General features: G+C 44.5%; 1 protein-coding gene across 2 annotated transcripts in view; it reads left to right on the forward strand.

Annotated features, from left to right (window-relative positions):
• LOC144178942 (neural cell adhesion molecule 2-like) overlaps positions 1-19,012 on the forward strand; it is a 199,049-nt gene that overhangs the window by 139,159 nt on the left and 40,878 nt on the right. For both annotated transcript variants that reach the window (XM_077707096.1, XM_077707097.1), the window contains exon 3: positions 3,314-3,424. In XM_077707096.1, the coding sequence (XP_077563222.1) occupies positions 3,314-3,424 (111 nt within the window). The remainder of the gene's footprint in view (positions 1-3,313; positions 3,425-19,012) is intronic.

The following is a 19,012-nucleotide window of genomic DNA, read 5'->3' on the forward strand; positions in this document are numbered from 1 at the left end:
GAAAAGACCCAACACATGCAAAGCTGAAGGTTCTTTAACTTGCAAAAATCCACGACCGTTGCCCCCAATTTATTCTACGCTGCGGTGAATTGGCGCTTTTCGCATGCTTCGTAGCGCTGTAGTTTTTTTAACGTTTTGGCGAAGAGTGCTTTCCCGAGACGTCTGTTGGTGTCAAGACAAGACTTTAGGAGCAGTGCTGTCAAGAACGATGCACAGAGGCACAAATAAGAGAGTCAATCCCAGTGGTTTATTCCTTTCCCCTCCCATGCATTATGCGCAACGACTGCATTTGTATTCGTTTCTGTTCGAGGCGCAACCGTTATTTGAGTTGACGGTTTCCACAGGTGGGCGCGCCTTTTGAATGAAAAAGGAACACATCTAGCGCCGCGATGGTTTTGCTTTCGAGTCCAAAGAGCCTGCGCCCGAATGCATCTCCGGTGTGGAGCGTTTAAATAAGGCTCAGCCCGCTTGAGTGCGGCGTTCGCGAGGCTATTGTCAAACCGTGGGATGACATAGGGCCGCCCGGAAGACGAGGACATTTGCACAATCTGCTCCGCTTGCTCCTTTCCTTCGGTTTTTCTTCAGTCACTCTGCGGAATCGTCCCATTCTTCGTTCTTGTGCCTGAAGCCATTGCACTTCAGCGAGAGTACTAGAGGACACCCCAGCAGCAGCTAGTAGGATAAAACGTCCTCAGCCGTGTTTGCTTAAGCCATTTTGTGGGTTTGTCTATGGTGCGGACTCTTGCGTGGAAGCGTCGCTAAGGCAGCCAATGGAGGATTGGTAACAATTCTCCGTGAGTTCAATCGATAATTTCCAAAAGTCTGGGGTAATGAGCATGTAAACGTCTGTCGGTCTGCGCTTGAGTGTCAGAAAAGAAGTTTCCTGAGCTTTCGGCTCTGGGGAAGAGACTTAGAGGCGATGCTTTGATGGGCACGGCAAAGTTGTTTGCAAACATCGTAGAGTTAAAAGGCCGCACTACAAGTCTACTGATAAAACTTGCAAGTCTCCAAATCCGACGTAAGGCGAATTTATTCAAACTTCTGCCGTTCGAGAGTTTGTGAAACGTGGGTTAACTTTCGCATCCTGTACAAATTTTATGTGCGGTTGCCTTTCTTTTCTAGGGTTATTTTTTTCTGTAGACTTTCCAATTTAGCTTTTTTGTAAACAGCCCAATATATTTTTCCCATCACATCACATTTGCTGGTTCTTTGTGTGAGCCCCGCGAAGTCACTCACCGAAAACAAGGTCGGTGCCTTTTATTCCTAATGCACATAAAATATGACTCCGGTGCACTTAAAGGAAATTGATGCTGTATAGAGCAATCCATTGCCACGAAGTGGGGCCCGACCCAGAAGCGAGGTCAGCTTCCGTGTGCTTGCAAAATGAAAATAGACAAATTTTCTTACTCCTTAAAATTTTCTAGAGCATGTTAGCCATTTCCAATTTGTAAAAAAAAAAAAAAAAGATTCCACGTGAGGGGGATGGCGCGCTTTTAAAAATAAAAGCAAACTGCAAAACCAATCGCCTTTTTTGTTTCTCAAGTTTCCAAAGGTATTTTACTTGTGTGATATTTTTTATTTATCTTTTATTCGCCGATTGAACGTGCCACGCATATCTCTTCTAATTTTGTGCTAATGCTGCACTATGTACGTCTACACTCATACGCCGTCAAAGGCTGACATTTTAAACTGGACCTGCTATGCCTATGTCACGCACAATAGAGATAAGTATGATATGACAATAATAGTGTCCTTGCAGAGTTCTTTCTTGAAGTAAATCAGAATTCTCGGCAAAATTAAGGTTAAGCCTGTAAAAACAGTTCATGTTCACCATGAATATTAAATATATGCAGGTAGCTTGCTGCCAAGTTTATATAAGCGGAAATATAATGTCGGGAATATCACACTGTGCACTGGCGTCTCCGTATCTCCACCTATAAAATTGATAGAGAATAAAGAAATAGAGGCGGAAAGGGACCAACTGAGACAATAGAAAAAGGAAACGCGACGACCTAAATTCACCACCGAACTTCCGATAGGAATGTTTTCAATGTTAACCCTTGTACAAGTGTATTTACAATGAATATATATACGCGTTGCAACCGGAGACTTACGAACCTGTGCACCACACAGAATTAAAGACAAAAAAGCGGAAGTAAAGAGTAAACAAAAATGAAGAAATCAAGGAATATGCAATCATTTATCCCTAAGCAGCAATTTGTTAGCGCTAGGCCTACATTAAAGACAAACCCTTACATGATAAGGATCGCAGACGATGTCGTAATTTAGCCTTCAAATGTCTCGGACGCCAGCCGAGACCTCCACCGGGCTGATGGTAAATTTGGAAGCGCAAACTTTGTTCAATTATCTAAGATGAAAGATATTTGGGTGAATAAACAATTGTATAAACCATATTTAAAAAAAACACAAATCAGCATTACAGGTATCCTCCTGATGCGCAAGCTGGATGTGACGGAGGTGATACAGCAGAATTGGGAGATTATTTTGCACGTATTGATGGGATTTTTGCACGTGCTGAAACACGATAATTACAGAGTAATTACACAGTAATTACACAGTAATTACACAGCGCGGGAAGGTTTTTTCCGCCTTGCTCTTTGCCGCACTGGTGTCCTATGAGGAAGTATGGCGGATATATTTGAATTTGTACCTAATTGTACAGCTTGGATTTGAGACCTCCCTAGTTAAAGTTTGATATTAGGGCAGCTTACAGTATAATGAATTGCGCCTAACAACTCCCTATTACAAGCGTGACGCAGGTTAATTTCTGCCGCACGGGTAGCAATAAATATAATCTTGGACTTTTACTCCAGCAGCGTCCAATTCAGTAGGGATGCTCGTTACCACACCATATTGTACGCCACTTGAAGTCTAACTGACTGTCGTCAGTCAGGGGGGTCACTCAGCCTCCATAATATCAATCGCCTGCGGTCCTTTAACTTTACATGGGCTTCAAGCGGTATTACGATTGTACCAGTGCACTGCCCATATCTTGGGCGGCACTTGATAGTAAGCGTACAACGATATCGTGCTTGAGTTCTCTGCTCGACCTCATCTTGTAGATTAGGGCAGTGGTCAAGCAGCTGATTTTGTATCTAATCGAATTACTGTGGTTGTCGCCAGCTGCAATACCGCTAATAAACCTGCTTCCTTGCGCCGTCGTATTTGCCGTCGTATTTGCTCTCGTAGCCTTTTGCTTGTATCTAAAATGTAGAATCGGAACGAACGCTTTCCTCAACTCATATCTCAACTCAGCCATTTCTTCGTATTTTTTTTCCTGGCTATCGTGCAGTTCCCCCTAAGGACGCCATTATTCGGGACGAGACCGGCAAGCCTTTACACGGAGTTATCGGCCCCTACGACGAAGGGGCGCATCTTTCCCTCATCTGTGATGCTGACGGAGGTAAGTGCTTCAAATGGCTGGAGCTGCCTAATGTAATGTGCTTTTTGGGACATGCTCTCACGCAATTTTTGTTTCGGTGGTTTTCTTTTCTTTTTTTGTGTGGTATCTTAGTGGCGTAGTGCGACAAATTTGCGAAAGGGTCGTGAAACGTTTAAGAACCTGAATAGGTTGTTCATTTTAGGTTGTTCATTCATTATAACAAGCACATTCATAGCATTCCTGTACGCGGAGATACCCCAATGGTTGCAGTGTTCACAGCAAAGATTTGCCTTAGAAACCGACCCCTTGGAAGCCGGTCTGTGCGACAGCGCGATAAAACGACGTAAAGTAGTTGTGCAGTCCTGCGTCATCATGATGTAAAGCAGATAATTTGGACCATCGCGCGTATCGTTTTGGTCATTTTGTACTATTTGAGGAACCTAGCACACTAATGTGCAAAAAAGCTACACCTTGCACACGGAAAGTTGTACCTTCAATCTTAAATTAGGCACAAAAACGTAACAAGACTTCGAGGTATTTCGGTGTAAATAGTTGTGGATGTTCCTTCCCCTAGAGTTACGCCTGATGAAATACGACCTTTCTAAAATCTGTCGGAAATACCTCCTAGACGTGATACTCCACACGAAGCAAAGCTTGACATTGGATACTAACACTGCGAAAGAAATTGACATTTCAGTCAAGAACTTTGAAATTGTTGATCATAAAATTAGGCGGTGTCACCAAACGTTGCACATGGCGGAGCCGCAACATGTACCACTGTATTTAACGGAATGCAGCTTTTCTAGGAACTTATAATGAGCTGTCGTGCCATACCATATACAACAACAACGTGTTTAATGCCAGCCACGTTAGGATGCTAGCTAAGGGTAGAAGGCAGAATTGAGATTTGTGGAAACAGGTCGGTTGAGAGTGTCTCGCAAATGCATGCGCTGCAGCGGATAGCTACAGAGAGCGCCGTCACTGCGCACGGCGTCTTTTTTTTGTGATAGAATGCCCGTTGGCATAAAAATAAGTTATTTACGTTTTATAGCAAATGTGCAACGATACCTAAGCAGGGTTTTTTGTGCGCAAACTCTGAATTCTTATACATGCTGGTCACTCATCATATGTTGCGTAGCCGAGAACTGTATGAACCGCTATATAACACAGACGCCATTAAATACGAGAGGAAATTTGGATACGAAAAAAAAAGTGAACAAAACATGATTCTGATGGTAATGTGCGTTCTGGTCTCAAGGCATAACGTTTCCGCCAACGGTCGATAATTCTTAACTACAACTGCGGCTATATTGGTGTATGGCCGGAGCTTCCACGTCGAGGGCCGGTAAAACAGAGACAGTGAGGCTGACAGCTGTGTGTAATGAAAAGGAAGCCGCGTTCCGGCAACAAAAGAAGGCAACTATTGCGCAAACGTAGGTTAGCTGTCCTATTCACCACGTTTTCAGTGGTAGTGTAGCCATACCATAGTGTAGTGTAGCCATACTATTACCATATGGGCGAGAACTTTTCTGGCCTTTGTTCGGCACAGGGATTAAAGACCACAGAGAATGTGCTGGAAAGCAATCTTTCCTTTCGGACATAAGTGCTGGTTCACGTCGCTCGGAAACTTGGCAAAGGGAGACATCTGCTGCGCGCGTCTTAGCTGCTTTTTTTTTAGCGCGGGAACGTCTTGGTGCTGTTTAATAATTTATCCATAATTTTTGTGCTCTGAGTTGGCAGACGGGAACAATATTTAAACTGTGGCAGTATCCAAAGTTGCGTTAGCCAAGACAACTTTTATTGAAGTGCATTACCGCAGATGTCGGGTGTCTAGAAACATACAAGATAATACTAAAGTTGGATTTAAAAAAGTTGCTAGAAGAGAGACTCGTTACAAAATATTTTATGCTTCAAGATGATTTACATCTGACGGCCACGTTAAAATGCATGCTATGTACAACTCACATATCTAACCAATTCGTGTACAAAATCCTGTTGGTTTAAAATAGCGCTATGCTTCTTAAATGCGGCAAGCTTAGGGAAAATAGGAAATAAAAAAAAGTAAGCTGATTACCACGTTTAAAATACAAGCGCTACGACTCTCTGTATCGCTTAATAAGAAGTAAGCGCGCATAAAGATCCCCAAGGTTACAGCCGATGCATTCACACTTAGTGTGATCTCCCCGCGATAGCCAGAATGCCACGAAACGAAAGTTAACGAATATTCTTAGCAGCGCGCATTTTAATAATTAGGTTTCTCACCATTGCTTGCAAAGAGAGCGACCTAATTGTTAAACGGCTTTTAGCAGAAACAAATTAAGAAGAACACGGAAACGTGCCGTTCACAAAACGTGTCTGAAACATCGGAAAAAGGTTGGAACTGGTAGAAAAGCAATCAGAGTTTCTCATTCTCGTTCACTTCTTCTGGAGACCCCAACATAGGGGGAAAATTTGAAAATAGAAATCCGCTGGGGCAAAATCAGTGTCATTTCCGTCTCTCGCGGCTGAATCTAGAGCGCGGTACGTGACGGCGAATTAGTTCCCTCCCACGGCTCCCTTAATGACCCCAGCACTTTTGTCTGTGAGGTCTGGCGCTGGGGCTTCGTTTTAATTATGCAGCGCGAGAAACGGCGGGTCACAATTATTTGTTATTCGTTGCGGCCGGTCCATCCGAGGAGCCTCGGTGATTCTCGATTTCGTTACAGTTTCCGTTAAATGTGAACCGTTGAGTTTTGCGTAGTTCCGGCCGCGGCGTTAGCGCTTGGTTCCCGGTCTTTCGAAGCTGAGTGTTTGCTTCCGGTTTCTGACTTGGGTATAAATTACGCAGATATGTTTATGTTCATGCGCATAATTTTCCTGCTTAGTTATTGCTGTTACGTTTATGGGTAAGCATTGGCTTGCTTGCGAAGGAGAGTATACTCTTAAGGCTTGCTCTTATCACTTTAAACTCGAACGTGACTTTTAAGCAGTTTCAATTGGCTAGTTGTGCGCTAGTAAAAAAATCACTTAGTCAGCCTTCCGTACGCGCAAGTCAAATATTTTACAAGGTTACTGTGTTCTAGATTCCCGAGTGCTAGCGTTTGCTCGACCAAATTTATTGACATCGTTATGTCTACATTTAGAAACAGCTGCAGTGTTGAAATATAAATCCTTCGCTTATTAAAGTAAGCTCCGATAGACGATCCCCCGTGCATTGCAGGATATCGTATTGCTAGCAATATCAACATAAACTGAAAAGGGATAAGGGAAATTCTGTTTGGTCAGCCTTGTAGCTCCCATTGGTAGAGGTAGCACAAATATCAGTTTAAATCGAGAACAATTACCGCTTCTAGTATAATTAACTCTGGATTGGTAATTCTGTCGGTTATTATCAAAGCCACCAAGTATTTAACGTCTGCATAAAATTAAGTTCGTTTCTATATTTCCCGGAAGCCTATCCGAACTATGTGGATTATTAGCCAAACATATCGGGAATTATAAGTAGTGTTCAAAAGCAAACTAGCGTGCCGCCAGAGCACACAATTGTATGTTAATTTTGTGACGTTGTAGGAAGAAATGTACAAGTTGTCTCTACTGATGATGAACGATGATGATGAACGATCGACGTCATGAATCAATGTGTAGCATCCCAAAATACGGCAGCGGTCGTGAAATTATACATAAGATCAGCTAACGAACATTTTATTACCACAGACAAGATTCTAGCGCGCGAACCCCTTGAAACTATGTTCAAGGGTTATTACAGGGAGAGATTTACTATATCAGGATGTGAACGCTTCAGCCTTCAAAATTGCTTGAAGAAAATTAACACTTTTTTCTGTTACTCCGATTTAAGAGCAGACGTGAACGTAAAGATACCTAGTATTTAACTAGCTAACCACAAGAGAACTTCTTGTATACGCAAATAAACTTCCCATGCTTAACATTTTCGCAGAGTGGATTTAGCCAGTATCCACAGCATTTAAAGCTATTTTAAGAAACCCAACGCTGGTACGTGTTGATGTTTCGTTACTGCAGTCTTAGGACTGCATATTTTGCTTGTTTTTTTTTGTCTTAAAAACTTACCTGTAGACAAATAATTTGTGCGAAGCTGGCTCTCCACAAAATGAAGAGATTTATCCCGTCGTTTTAATCTTCCCATTTGCGTCATTAAACTAACAGGTAACAAAAGCTTCGCAGCCAGAACTTGATGGCAATAGGAGCTGGAGCATAAATTTGCTATATTTTCTCCATACATATTAGCGCACATCATTATCACCCTTCGCCGTAGCATCGTAACGGCTCTCGGCGTCCGGTATCTTGACTTCTTTTTCTTTTGAGTTAACCGTAGCGCATAGAAACCATTTCAGTAATAAATATCAAACGCGCCGCGCTTCTCGCCATCTTTAAACCTATTCGTTTTAAATATACATAAATAAAACGAACTGCAACTATTCTCTTCGAGAAACTAAGAAGCCCCTGTTCGTGTGGCGTTTACCGAAGCTCATAATTGCCGCTGTGCGCTCTTCTCAAATTGAGGAGATACTCCCAAAACAAATAAAGAATGCACAGATCCGAAGGATCGTTTTTTTTTCATTTTGGAAAAAATTTACTGCACAGATGAAGAATTGGAACGGAAAAAGAATTTGTTTTTCCCAATTATGTGGGAAGACAGACAATTATGCCTTCAGTAAGGCGCTGCCGTAACAACTGTTGCGATTTGTGAGTTTTTTCAAGCATAATTGTGGAATTATGTGTTTTTGCTTTGCTGAGTATTCCGAAACACTTTCGCTTACATTATTTTACGCCGATATTCTCTCTAATATTTCGGACTTTATTTGCATGCCTGCTCTCAGTCTCTCCCATTATCGTTAATAGCAGTGACGACAAAAATACCGCAGTGGTTTTTATTCATTAGAAATATATTTAACGCGCATTTTAGATAGGCTATACGTGAATCTTATGACTCAACTCCCAAGTCAGGGCCTGTAGTGTATGAAGATTTTTTAAACGAAGATTTTTTGAACACTTAAAACGTGATTTGCTTACTTATTTTTGTTGTATTTATGGCGTATAACTGCCATGTTCATTCTACAAACAGAAGGCATTTGAAATATACTTCCGTTATATTCGAAATAAAGGGGAGTGCTCTTGCACATAGCACTGGTGGTAGACAGAAGTTGCGGTTAACCCAGACTGGTGCCCCGGAGCTGTAGAAAATCCTTGAGCGTGTTGCAGCTCTTCCCTCATTACCGCCGTACCATTGAAGCAATATCTTCCAGGTGGCCGGTGTTCACGTTAGCGTCGGTAGCGACACAATCCTTGTCAAGCGTCAAAGGCTTTTTTGTCTCTGTGCCCTTTGAGTGCCTTTTTGGTGCCGGAAAATAAATGATTTGATTTGATTGGAGTTGAGTTGACATTCGAAAGACGGCCGATTTTCGGAGAAATCAACGTGGTCTTCAAAGCTTCGAATGCGCTGCAGTGCCGCATCACGTCGGCTGAGGAAGTTAGGCTTTCTTTCGTTATGAGGAAGTTGTAGCCATCTTCGGCTTTTCCCTTTAGAAGCTGGCTCACCTTTTCTTCATCTGGTATTGTTGGGCTGATCAGGCTGCACGACTTCAGCACATCCTGTATAAACGTTGGACATGTCTCCCCATGAACCTGTGCTCTCCGAACACCTGTTTGTTCGGCTTTTGTCTTTCGTGTGGCGGTATCGCCGATGCAGCTTCTTAGGAAAATATCGGTTCGTTTCCGTCTTCCGGTTCGGTTCGGTTCCGGTTCGGCATCCGAATAAAAATACATTGTGGCGTAGCTTCAAAGAAACCTTTTTCACGCATGTGACGTCATTGCATTCTTCCTTTATATTTCCGCAAGCAATAAAATATTGCTCAGTTGATAGTCAGCGCTAGTGTCTGTGTCTTCTTCTTCGCTGTCCTCGTTTAAATCGCTGTTTCCCAGTTTAAATATGAACCAACTAGCCCAAACCCAAACTTTAGTTACACCTGTTTAGCACCGGCGAAAACCGACTCTTAACCAATTTAATAAATAACGGGGAAGTGGTGCCGGTTGTGTTAAGTTCAGCTAAGTATACCACAAAGTGTGACTGTCGCGCAAAATTTTAGCGTGAACTACTAGCGGTTTGTGAACGAAAATAGTTTAAGTAGCGGTTTTATTCGTGCACCACACTGCATGCGTAGTGCGTAGTTGCGTGATTTGTTGACTATTCTGGCTGATGGGGTGTTCTTAATTTTTTTGTCGCAAGTAATTCAGGGCAGAAATGTTTAAGTCGAAAAACGTGTCATGTTCTTCTTTGTAAGCGTGTGGAGTATACCAAGCCAAAGCGTACGCCTTCGTGTCGGTGTCTCGAAATTAGCGAAGCCTGTACGAATCTGACTAAAATTTGTATGTTTTGGTGGGACTAACGGCACGTCTAAGCCACGGTTAAAATCTGCTTTAAGACGCGTTTAGAAAAACCAGGAAAGTACACTGAAGCACGGAATCAAAATCTTTCAGTTCTCACCACACATTCTCACCATTACACTGAAGTGCAAGTTTCACTACTATAAAATGAGATGCCGCTGATCCGCGGCAATTTTTAACTGCCAGCAAAGGGACGTCTCTGCCATTTCCAATGCCAGGAACTCGATATTCATTTAAGGGTAGTTTTCTTGTGGGTTACAAATATGCGCCGAGCAAAAACTGTCATCATTTCATTTCGTGTTTCGTCCTGAAATCGCATGGCTCTCTCGGGATTATGTAGTTGAAGCCGTCTTCATAAGGTTGCAAAATACCGTAGTAACATTGGTCGTTGTAAATTTTAGATTTAAGAACTATTTCCACCTTTCTTGTTTAACTATTTCTTCTTCGAATGTGTGAGGTTTTCTTTTGAACGCGCATTTACTTTTCACCAATTAAGCTCGCAGAGCTCGTAGAAGAACTTGCTGCGTTTCTCCGTTCAGAAAATTACCGTTATTTATTCCAACTTAGCGTTTTTTGAGTTCTAGTGATAGGTGAACGGTAAAAACACCATACCGCGAATGATCACCGAAAGGCAAGCTTTTTGTTCAGTTAGTGGTCGTCATGTTGTTTTTATATCGCACCGTCCCTATGCTAAGCTTCTCTTCCTAGGCGCCGAAAGCTTTAACTCCTGTTTTCCTTCTTATATTTTTTTTTGATACTCCTGACAAGCCCTCCTTAATGTGTTCGTGGCCAGTGCGGTAAATCATCGTTTATTTTTGTGAAAAGCAAACTCGGCGCGCTAATGACATTTCTCTCCAAAAATGAGCGCGAGGACTGCTCATAGAGCGCAGGTTGGAGAAGAGCGTTGAAATAAAAACATTTACGCCCCAGAAAGTTTTGCAGAAAACTAGGAAAGCGTAAAACGAATTGCGGATTAATGATGCGTTCAAAGTGACCCTAAAGGCGAAAGGAAGCAAATTTCTAGCGACAGCTTAATGCAACTTCATTTAGGAATATAAATTCCTACGCTGCAGGCGCCATTTTGAAAACTGTAAAATCTCAAATGCTTGAAAGCAGTCGTCGCCGACGCCGTACATATCTTCCTCGGCGATTCGTAAAGTCACCAATGGTGGAAATGGATTCGCGGAGTTGGGAAGATGTCCCCGAGAATGAAAATCGCGTACTGGGTCGCAAAGAATAGAAAAGTGTCCGAGGCATTTATTGGTTGTTTGATGTCATGTTTACAAATACAAAGCTGCACGGAAACAGTTACGGATTGCGATGTCGTGCTTTACGTAAAATTCCACGGGACTGGGACCTCTCGCTGTGTCGGTTTCTTATGAGTACATAGAACATGCTTTGTCCTAGAACCACGAAGGAAGACATAGGCGGCTGATCTTTGTGTTAGAACCTCCAGTTAGTTGGCCTAAAATCTATGTTGTAGAGATATGGCAGTGGTACTACTAATGGAGCCCTTACTGTTCGTAGTCACAAATGGTGTAGTTCTTTTTTTTTCTCGTTCAATTGAAAGCCTATTTTGGGTTGTGGTTCTCATTATGATCAGTCTGGCATCGTAGATTTGGTGGGCGAACCTCATTGGGTTTATAATGCTGTTTTCTTGATCAAGTTGGCTAATGTATTTTCTGCGTTCAGACAATTGAGAAAATTTATTTCACTGAGAAGTATTTTAGCGGTGTCGTCTGTCATCCGTACACGGATTTGCCGGAGGCTGTTTGTGTCATTTTCTTCAGGATTTTACGTAAATCTGTTATCGTAAATCAAAATTGAGAGGGAACTTATAACGCATGCATGCATATACTCGTGCAAAAGAAATTTCCAGGGACTCTGCAACAGTTACAATAAACACTTTCACTCTTTCCTTCATGTCTGGCTATAGTTATCGCCAGCATGGAGCGGCGTTGCGGGATATGGTCGCCGAACAAGATGTTCCTTGCCTTTCTGCTTTGCTTTTGTGCTTTTCTTTTTAAAGTGGCTATCTAATTCCTTCATTGCTGCAACTGAAGGAACGACAGCCAATACCCACTGCACCGCTGTAATGACGTAATACCAGCGGCCAAAGAACGCCAAGACCGGGAAAGAGATAGAAATCTGTTGAGTAAGTTTTTAACTTATCTGATGGGCATATAACAGTAATTTTTGGCTGAGGTACTTTGGGAACCCGTAATCTACGTACTTGATGTGGTGGTTAACTTCCTTCTGCAAGCGTATAAGATTTAAACAAAAAATGTGAAAAAAGTGTTGCAGGGTCCCTTTAACAAGCGAATGGCTATTAGAAAGCACGTTATGGCCAATTCATCCAGTGCCCACTATTGTGAGGTGTGGACGCAGTAAAGGAGGACTGAACTTTTTTCCTGTCAGCAGCGGTGGCTTGGCAGGGTGACAATTTGGGTGAGTTGTTCAGGCCAATTGAACCAAGGCGCAAGCAACCAAGACCAGGAAGAAAGAAAGATGTACAGAGTCCTTTGTTCATCGTTCTGTTGTCCTCGTTTTGGTTGTTTTGAACTGGGGTTTAAAGCGATGTAATTCTAGCAAATGTTCCTCAGGGACAAGCAGCAAATTGCACAGGCCCGTTTTTGTTGATGCATTCAAGCCATACAGCGCGCAACTCCGTTTCGAAACCAGAAATAATCATACTTACTGCCTAATAAGAATATAATTTCAAGTTTAGGAGACCCGTGCTCCAGGCGGCTAGTTCTTGTAAGTGTTAAATAAGGGCAGTTAAAAATTCATATGCACACATCGCTGAACTCAGCCGCCAGCAATCACATCTACTCTTGACGTTTTATTCTTGAAACTCTCGAACCTTTAAGGGTTTATTTGTTTTTACTATTGAAAAATTAGTTCCCTTCCACTCTGTGAAGAAGGATGACCTGCAAAGATGGACGCAGTCCACGGAGTGAATGAAACAAAACACGTTTATCGTAATTTCCGATGGAGAATATTTCCTAGCCAATTAGCAGAATGAACCTGTGACGGTTCAAAGCTTTGTTCTTGCAGATTAACATAGAACTGTAACATAGGATTGTAACAGATTAACATAGAATAGATTACCATAGAACCCGCGTCGTAAGCATCTTACTGTTGGTGCAGACTGGTGCTGCAACTGTCGTAATAACTATAAAGAATGACGTCATTTCACGTCTCAGCCAGCCGACCAGCATGACATGGCATTTTTCTACGTCCATAGGTCACGATACGGGTATTGCGTCGGCAGTCTGAACATAGCCTAACACACAAACCCAATCCGCTGTAGCACTAAGGACTCCGGACAGGTCTCATTGGGCCGTTTAACGTCCGCGTTTAAAACTCGCACCAGCACAACGGACATGCCATCCATCAGTACGGGCATAAAACCTATAGCTGCATGTGCAAGCCTCTCCTCCTCCCTCCCACTATTCTCCTTTACAAATTTGTGCACACATAAACCGGCAAACGGTCATGTGCGCGTGCTTAGAAGTGATAGATGACATCGAAAATATCCCCTGAAAGCCCTCTGAAGAAGGGATATTGGCTCACGCCGGCGTTCCGAGCGGGCAATTTGGTATTCATCCGGGAGAGACTCGCCGTTACTCGACGAGCTGAATTTAAGTTGGTAACGGGGGGGGGGGGGGCGGAGCGGCAGCTTTCCGTTGTTTTTGTACCCATTCGCGCTTGTGTTGGGGCAACGCTTCAATTCTTGCCCTTCTTCCTCCAAACGAACGGCATGTATCCGTCCCATAATGATTTAAAACCTGGAAGCCTTTGAGCTCAATTCTCGCCTACAAACATGTGGCTCTCCGTTTTCCTTGCCCCTCGTATGGATCGTACTGTGTGTGTAAGATGTTTGTGCAACACCTGAACCCACACCGCAACCACTCGATTGAGGAGGACAGCTGACCAAACCCATTGAGCCATGTAATTTCGACTTGTAAATCTCCCACCAGCACAACCGGCATTTCATCGGTAGCGTCATAAAGCCTAGCTGTGCGTGCACGCCCTCTTTTACTACCCGCAAACCGTGCATGCATAAGCCGGTAACCGGTGATGGCGCATACTTAGGCGTGAAAGACAGCGGAGAAAATGTCGCTTGGAAGGCTTTCCAAGCTGAAAAAGAAAAATGGGCTCAAGCCGGTGTTCCAACTACGGAAGTTCCTTTACTACCAGAAGCGATTCGCAGCTACTTGGCGAAGTGAATTTGAGTGGAAACGGCGACGGCGGGTTTCGGTAATTTTAGGGGGTAGCCCTTTGGCAGCCGTTACCTGGGCTTCGCAGGAGCGGCGTCTGTTTATATCCACGTAACAGAGTTGGCGAATGCGGGAGCGACAAAATAAAGAAAACGGAGAGGAGCGTCTAGCGAAGGGTGAAGTGGAGTACGACGCGCGGGGCTACGGCGTCATCTTTCTCATCTTTTTCCTCACACATGTTTCATGTGTCACCACCAAGGAGCGCCCTCCCTTTAACACTTTCCCCAGCCGCTGTTCTAGTCTACGCTTATTCAAACCACGTGAAGTTTGCGCGGGAGGTTCAAACACTATATGCAAGAACATGCTCGCTGCTCCCTTGTGCGGGAGTAATCCGTACCAGGTTACATTTGCGCGTGAGGTTCAAACATAATTTGCAACATGCTGGCCGGCGGCGCACTGCGAGGTAGCCGCCGAGTAACGCACGCCGCCCTACGTTCTCTGATCAGGCGAACACTTCCTGAGACGCAGCCGAAGTGCGCCGTGACGAGAAGACTGCAGCTCGCGCTGCGCACAAATTTTATATTAGGGAGTTTAGTAACAGTCAGTGCATTTTTTTACGCCCATAAGTGCTTCTGTTTATTTTTCGCAATCATCTGATAACCGCACTACCGCCGTTAGCTGCCGACTGCGCAACTTGCCAAAGGGGCATCGGTGGAGACGAGGGGGAGAACAGTTGTGAAAGAGGTGTCAGCGGTGGTGAGGAGGAGCCTCGGAGCGGTGCCGAGTAAATCGATGGCACCGGAATGAAAACTGGGGGGGTTAGACATGTACTGCTTTGCAGTAAAAACAACATTTGCCCTTGTTCATGCGCCAGGAACACGGAAAAGTATAGCCATATTTCCGTACGCGTAGAAAAGCAACGTGCGGATATTGTCGAACTCGCACGACGGACGTCGAAAGGGACGCTCGCATTCCTGGCTTTCGCGCATCTTCGGCTCCATTTTTTTTATTTCTAGTGCACGATAGCTTTCATCATTACCAGCTGTTGCTGAACGAGCGCTGCCGCTCTGTGAGCCGGCAAGAAAGACAGATTTCGCAACTCAGCGGGGGGAATCCGGAACAATGCGCAGCTTACATCACCCGCAGCATTCCAGCATCACACGTTCTTTCGTGTTCTTGAGAGGTTTGCGGCGCAGGATTTGTTGCAGCCGCTTCCTTTGTGTCCTCCCCTCTCCGTTCGTTCGACAGCTTGCGCCTGCTACCGGGCCATCGCATTCCCTAGTATTGCTTTGACGTTTTCCCTTTCTTTCCGAGCAGGAAATATTTGTCCTCGCCGTATGTAACTTCTTCGCGGTGGAAATGAGCTTAGAGAGAAGGACAAACCCGTGCGCTTACTACGCTTGCATTTTACGCCAAGTCTTAGTTAGCATGTTTGTGAGCTTCGAAACTGCATGTTCTTGCGCAGAAACAGGCACAACCAGGACATGTGCGTCCCGTAACGTGTGGTTTGCCTTTGTGGCTGTCATTTTTGTTATTAACCTGTTAACCCTCTAAACACTTGATGTGCCTTTACTGAACGAGCAACTTGGCATGCGGTTACATTTTGACCAGAGACCAAAAGTGTTGTTCATCTTAACCATAGAGTGAGTCTTAACCAAGTCCGTCTTAATCGGAGTCTGCTGTATTGTGGCGTGATGAGAACAAAAAAGGCGCTTATGCCCTGGGAGCCTGCGCTATATAAGAAGGCGTGGTTGGTACCCACTTTGATGGGTCTGCACATTTTTTTGGAAAGAACTCGTGAAAGAACTTGCGCGTATGATTAATTAGTTTAATTGGCCCGTGTACCTACACGCATTCAACAAGTAGGCGTATTTTTTAAAGAACAGCACGTCTGCACTTAACATAACCCTGGTGTGCACGCCTAAATTTTGGGCAGACGACCAACAGCATGCTTGCACAAGTATCTCCAAGCCGTTCTGTCAAGAGCCATCGCCGAAGTTTCCGCACTGCGGAGCTTATCGATTTTAGGCTCCTCGCCAGGGAAGAACAAGGTGCGGAAACAGACATGCGGGAGGGCGAGCCTTATGAAGTTCCAACCTACCTGCTCAGTGGAGGACGGTGGCTTTTAGGGGCGAAATCACTTAGGGGCTTGGGCTGTTGACGTCTCCTGTCGACGTCGTCGTCGTCGTCGTCGCCGTCGTCGTAATCGTCGTTCGTCTCATGTAGTAACGACACTAAAACATCTGGAAACTAGTTTACGCCTCGCGCTACAACGTAACTCTTACTAAAGAAACACCGGGACACTCATTTACCCTTCGCGCTAGAGAGCTTCGGGCTTCAAAGACAACAGAGCTTTACAGCAAAGCTGTTTACCTCTACTCCCCAACGGTTTCATCTCCGTTGGAAAAACGCCAAGGCTCCAAGAATACATTTATACATTGCATGCTCCGCCCCTCCCTAGGTTTAACATTAGTTGAGATGGCCCGAGATTTTTATTTATAAAATGTGCCGTTCACATTGTTTGAAGAAGCCCTTTGTGACAATTGTTTAGAAGAATAAATTTAGTGAATCATGTAGCGTTGTCATTTTCTTTTATTTTACAGTTATGTGGAGCTCCAGCATGCACTTTAAGCTAACCCCGTTTCTCAGGTTCACCACAACCCGCTACCTTCACCATTCCATGCAGCCAATAATGAAATTTCGGCGAATGACGACATCGAGCATACCATTTGGTTCTTGAGTTCGGACTGCGCTGGCGCACCACGCACTTCGAATGCCAAGTTCTGAATTGCGCAGTGTCGCATGGCAGACCCCATTCTTGAGGAAACTGGAATGCTCGTCGGTGCTACTCGCCGAAAGCTTTGTTGGCGGAACGGACTGGCCACTCTGGCTCACTGCGGTGAATCTAAACTACGGGAGGGCGTTATAGTGTACACCTTCATCGAAGCCTTCGCCGTGACTGGTGCACCGAAACGCGTTGTACGATGACGTCAAAATGCAGATACTTTTATATCGAGCAAAGAAAAAAAAAACCCTTCTCTCAGCATGTGTAAACAAAGCCTACAATGTAGAAGCATCATCATCATCATCATCACCACCACCACCACCACCACCACCACCACCACCACCACCACCACCAGCAGCAGCCTATCTACGCCCACTGCAAGGCAAAAGTCTCTCCAATTAATCTCCAATTACCACGGTCCTGTGCTAACTGCGACCTATTTATCCCCGCAAACTTCTTGATCTCATCTGCCCATCTAACTTTCTGCCGCCCCCTGCAACGCTTGCCTCCTCTAGGGATTCACTCTGTTACAGAGTGGATCCATAAGAGTGGATCTCTGAACAGAGTGGAATGTAGAAGCATATTGTGATTAACCAGTTGTATTAAGCTTTTTTTTTTCGGAACAAGCACTGATGTCGGAACGACCGCCGGGTGAGGCTTCGTAGTCGCAGTAGTTTTGGGCAATAGTCCTGGGACTCAGTGGCCGTCCCGGTCATCACCACCAGCCGGCGCTTACATGCGAGCTGGCCAGGTTGAAGCTGAACAGCTGCGCTGTCTCTGAACGTAGGTTGGACGGGGATTAAAGACTAAGCATGAGGTGTTTTGACACTCCAAAGCCCTGTGGTAGGGATTAATGCAGAGCTGGGGGGCACAATTTGTATGGTGAGGGTTGAGAAATGTGGTACAGTATTGGGTGCCATAAAGGTAGACATTAGTGCAAGCAGTCGACAGATTCCCGTCTTGTCCCTGTGGGGGGAAGAGGGGAGGTTGCGAAGCTGTAAGTTTATTGGGGGTGATAAATGTGCCAGGATAGCTCAGCATATGGGGAGGGAATAGTAACTTCTTGTCACTTTGCTTGGGCCATGCAGATAAATTAAAGGGGCCATGAACACAAAACAAAAGTCTGGTTCGTTCAAAAGATTGCCATGTTAGACTGACAGATACCACATTTAACGCAAACTGCACTTAAGTAAGCGATATAATGAGCAAACATTTCATTCATGCGACTCACTAGCTTCTTTCCCTTACTATAGTTATGACGCATTATGGCCCGCTTGTGCGATTGGCTGTAATCGAAAAAATCGGACTTAAATGAAAAATATTTTAAGTTTTAAAAACGTGCCATTGGCACTTCACATTTAGTGGATGCTCTTTTTATGGCAGTAAAAATGTGTATGTGGGAAGGGGGGGGGGGAAGGATAAGTTCCGAACAAACACGTAGGCACATCACTGCATACTGAACAACCGCCCGCCAACAGCAGCGAAACTCGATCATGTTGAATGTTATTTTTCTGACTCAACACCGCTGATTTACATAAGTGACCCTCCATCTTACCCGACCCTTTTGTCGAGTCATACCCGATGTTTCACGAAAATAATAATCTGAACCCTAAGAGAATACGACACGCACAGGGGCGGTATTCTCGAGTTTTGCCCCTTTTGCGCCCCTTTCAAAAGTGTCCCTTTTGACGAGCCCTGATTGGCTAAAAGCAAACAACCGGAAGTGACGTATCGCAAGCGCGACAAACCTACTGCCAACCTTCCTCCATGCTGCCAACGGCCACTTCTTAACCGGAATACGTCACGATGAAAGGGACGCGGAAGGGATGTTTTTAAAAGGGACAGTTACGAGAATACCGCCCCAGGTCTGATCAGAAGTGCACGCGAACTGGAGCGGCCGCCTAGCGGAATCGCAGCGCCATCTTTGGAATCCGACGGCAACCAAGCGCTTTTTGGCATCTGCCATCCTCAGTTCCGGTTCCTCTCGTATTGTAGAGTTTGAAATCTGCATGATGTCATCTTCGTTTGAGCTGCCTGCCTCTGCAAGAAAAAAAAAAAAAAACTAAGTCGGACGTTGTCTTCATGGAACCATTACAGAAGGGGACAAACATGTAGCACAGTTTTAGAATTCTTTGTGCTTCCAGGATGAGAATTCGCGCTCCAGACGAATTTGTACCTCGCTTTCACGATGCTTCTGAACCA

Source organism: Haemaphysalis longicornis, unplaced genomic scaffold (genome assembly GCF_048455015.1).
Source record: "Haemaphysalis longicornis isolate Haplotype H1 unplaced genomic scaffold, Haemaphysalis longicornis Haplotype H1 scaffold_4, whole genome shotgun sequence".
Taxonomy (NCBI): Eukaryota; Metazoa; Arthropoda; class Arachnida; order Ixodida; family Ixodidae; genus Haemaphysalis; species Haemaphysalis longicornis.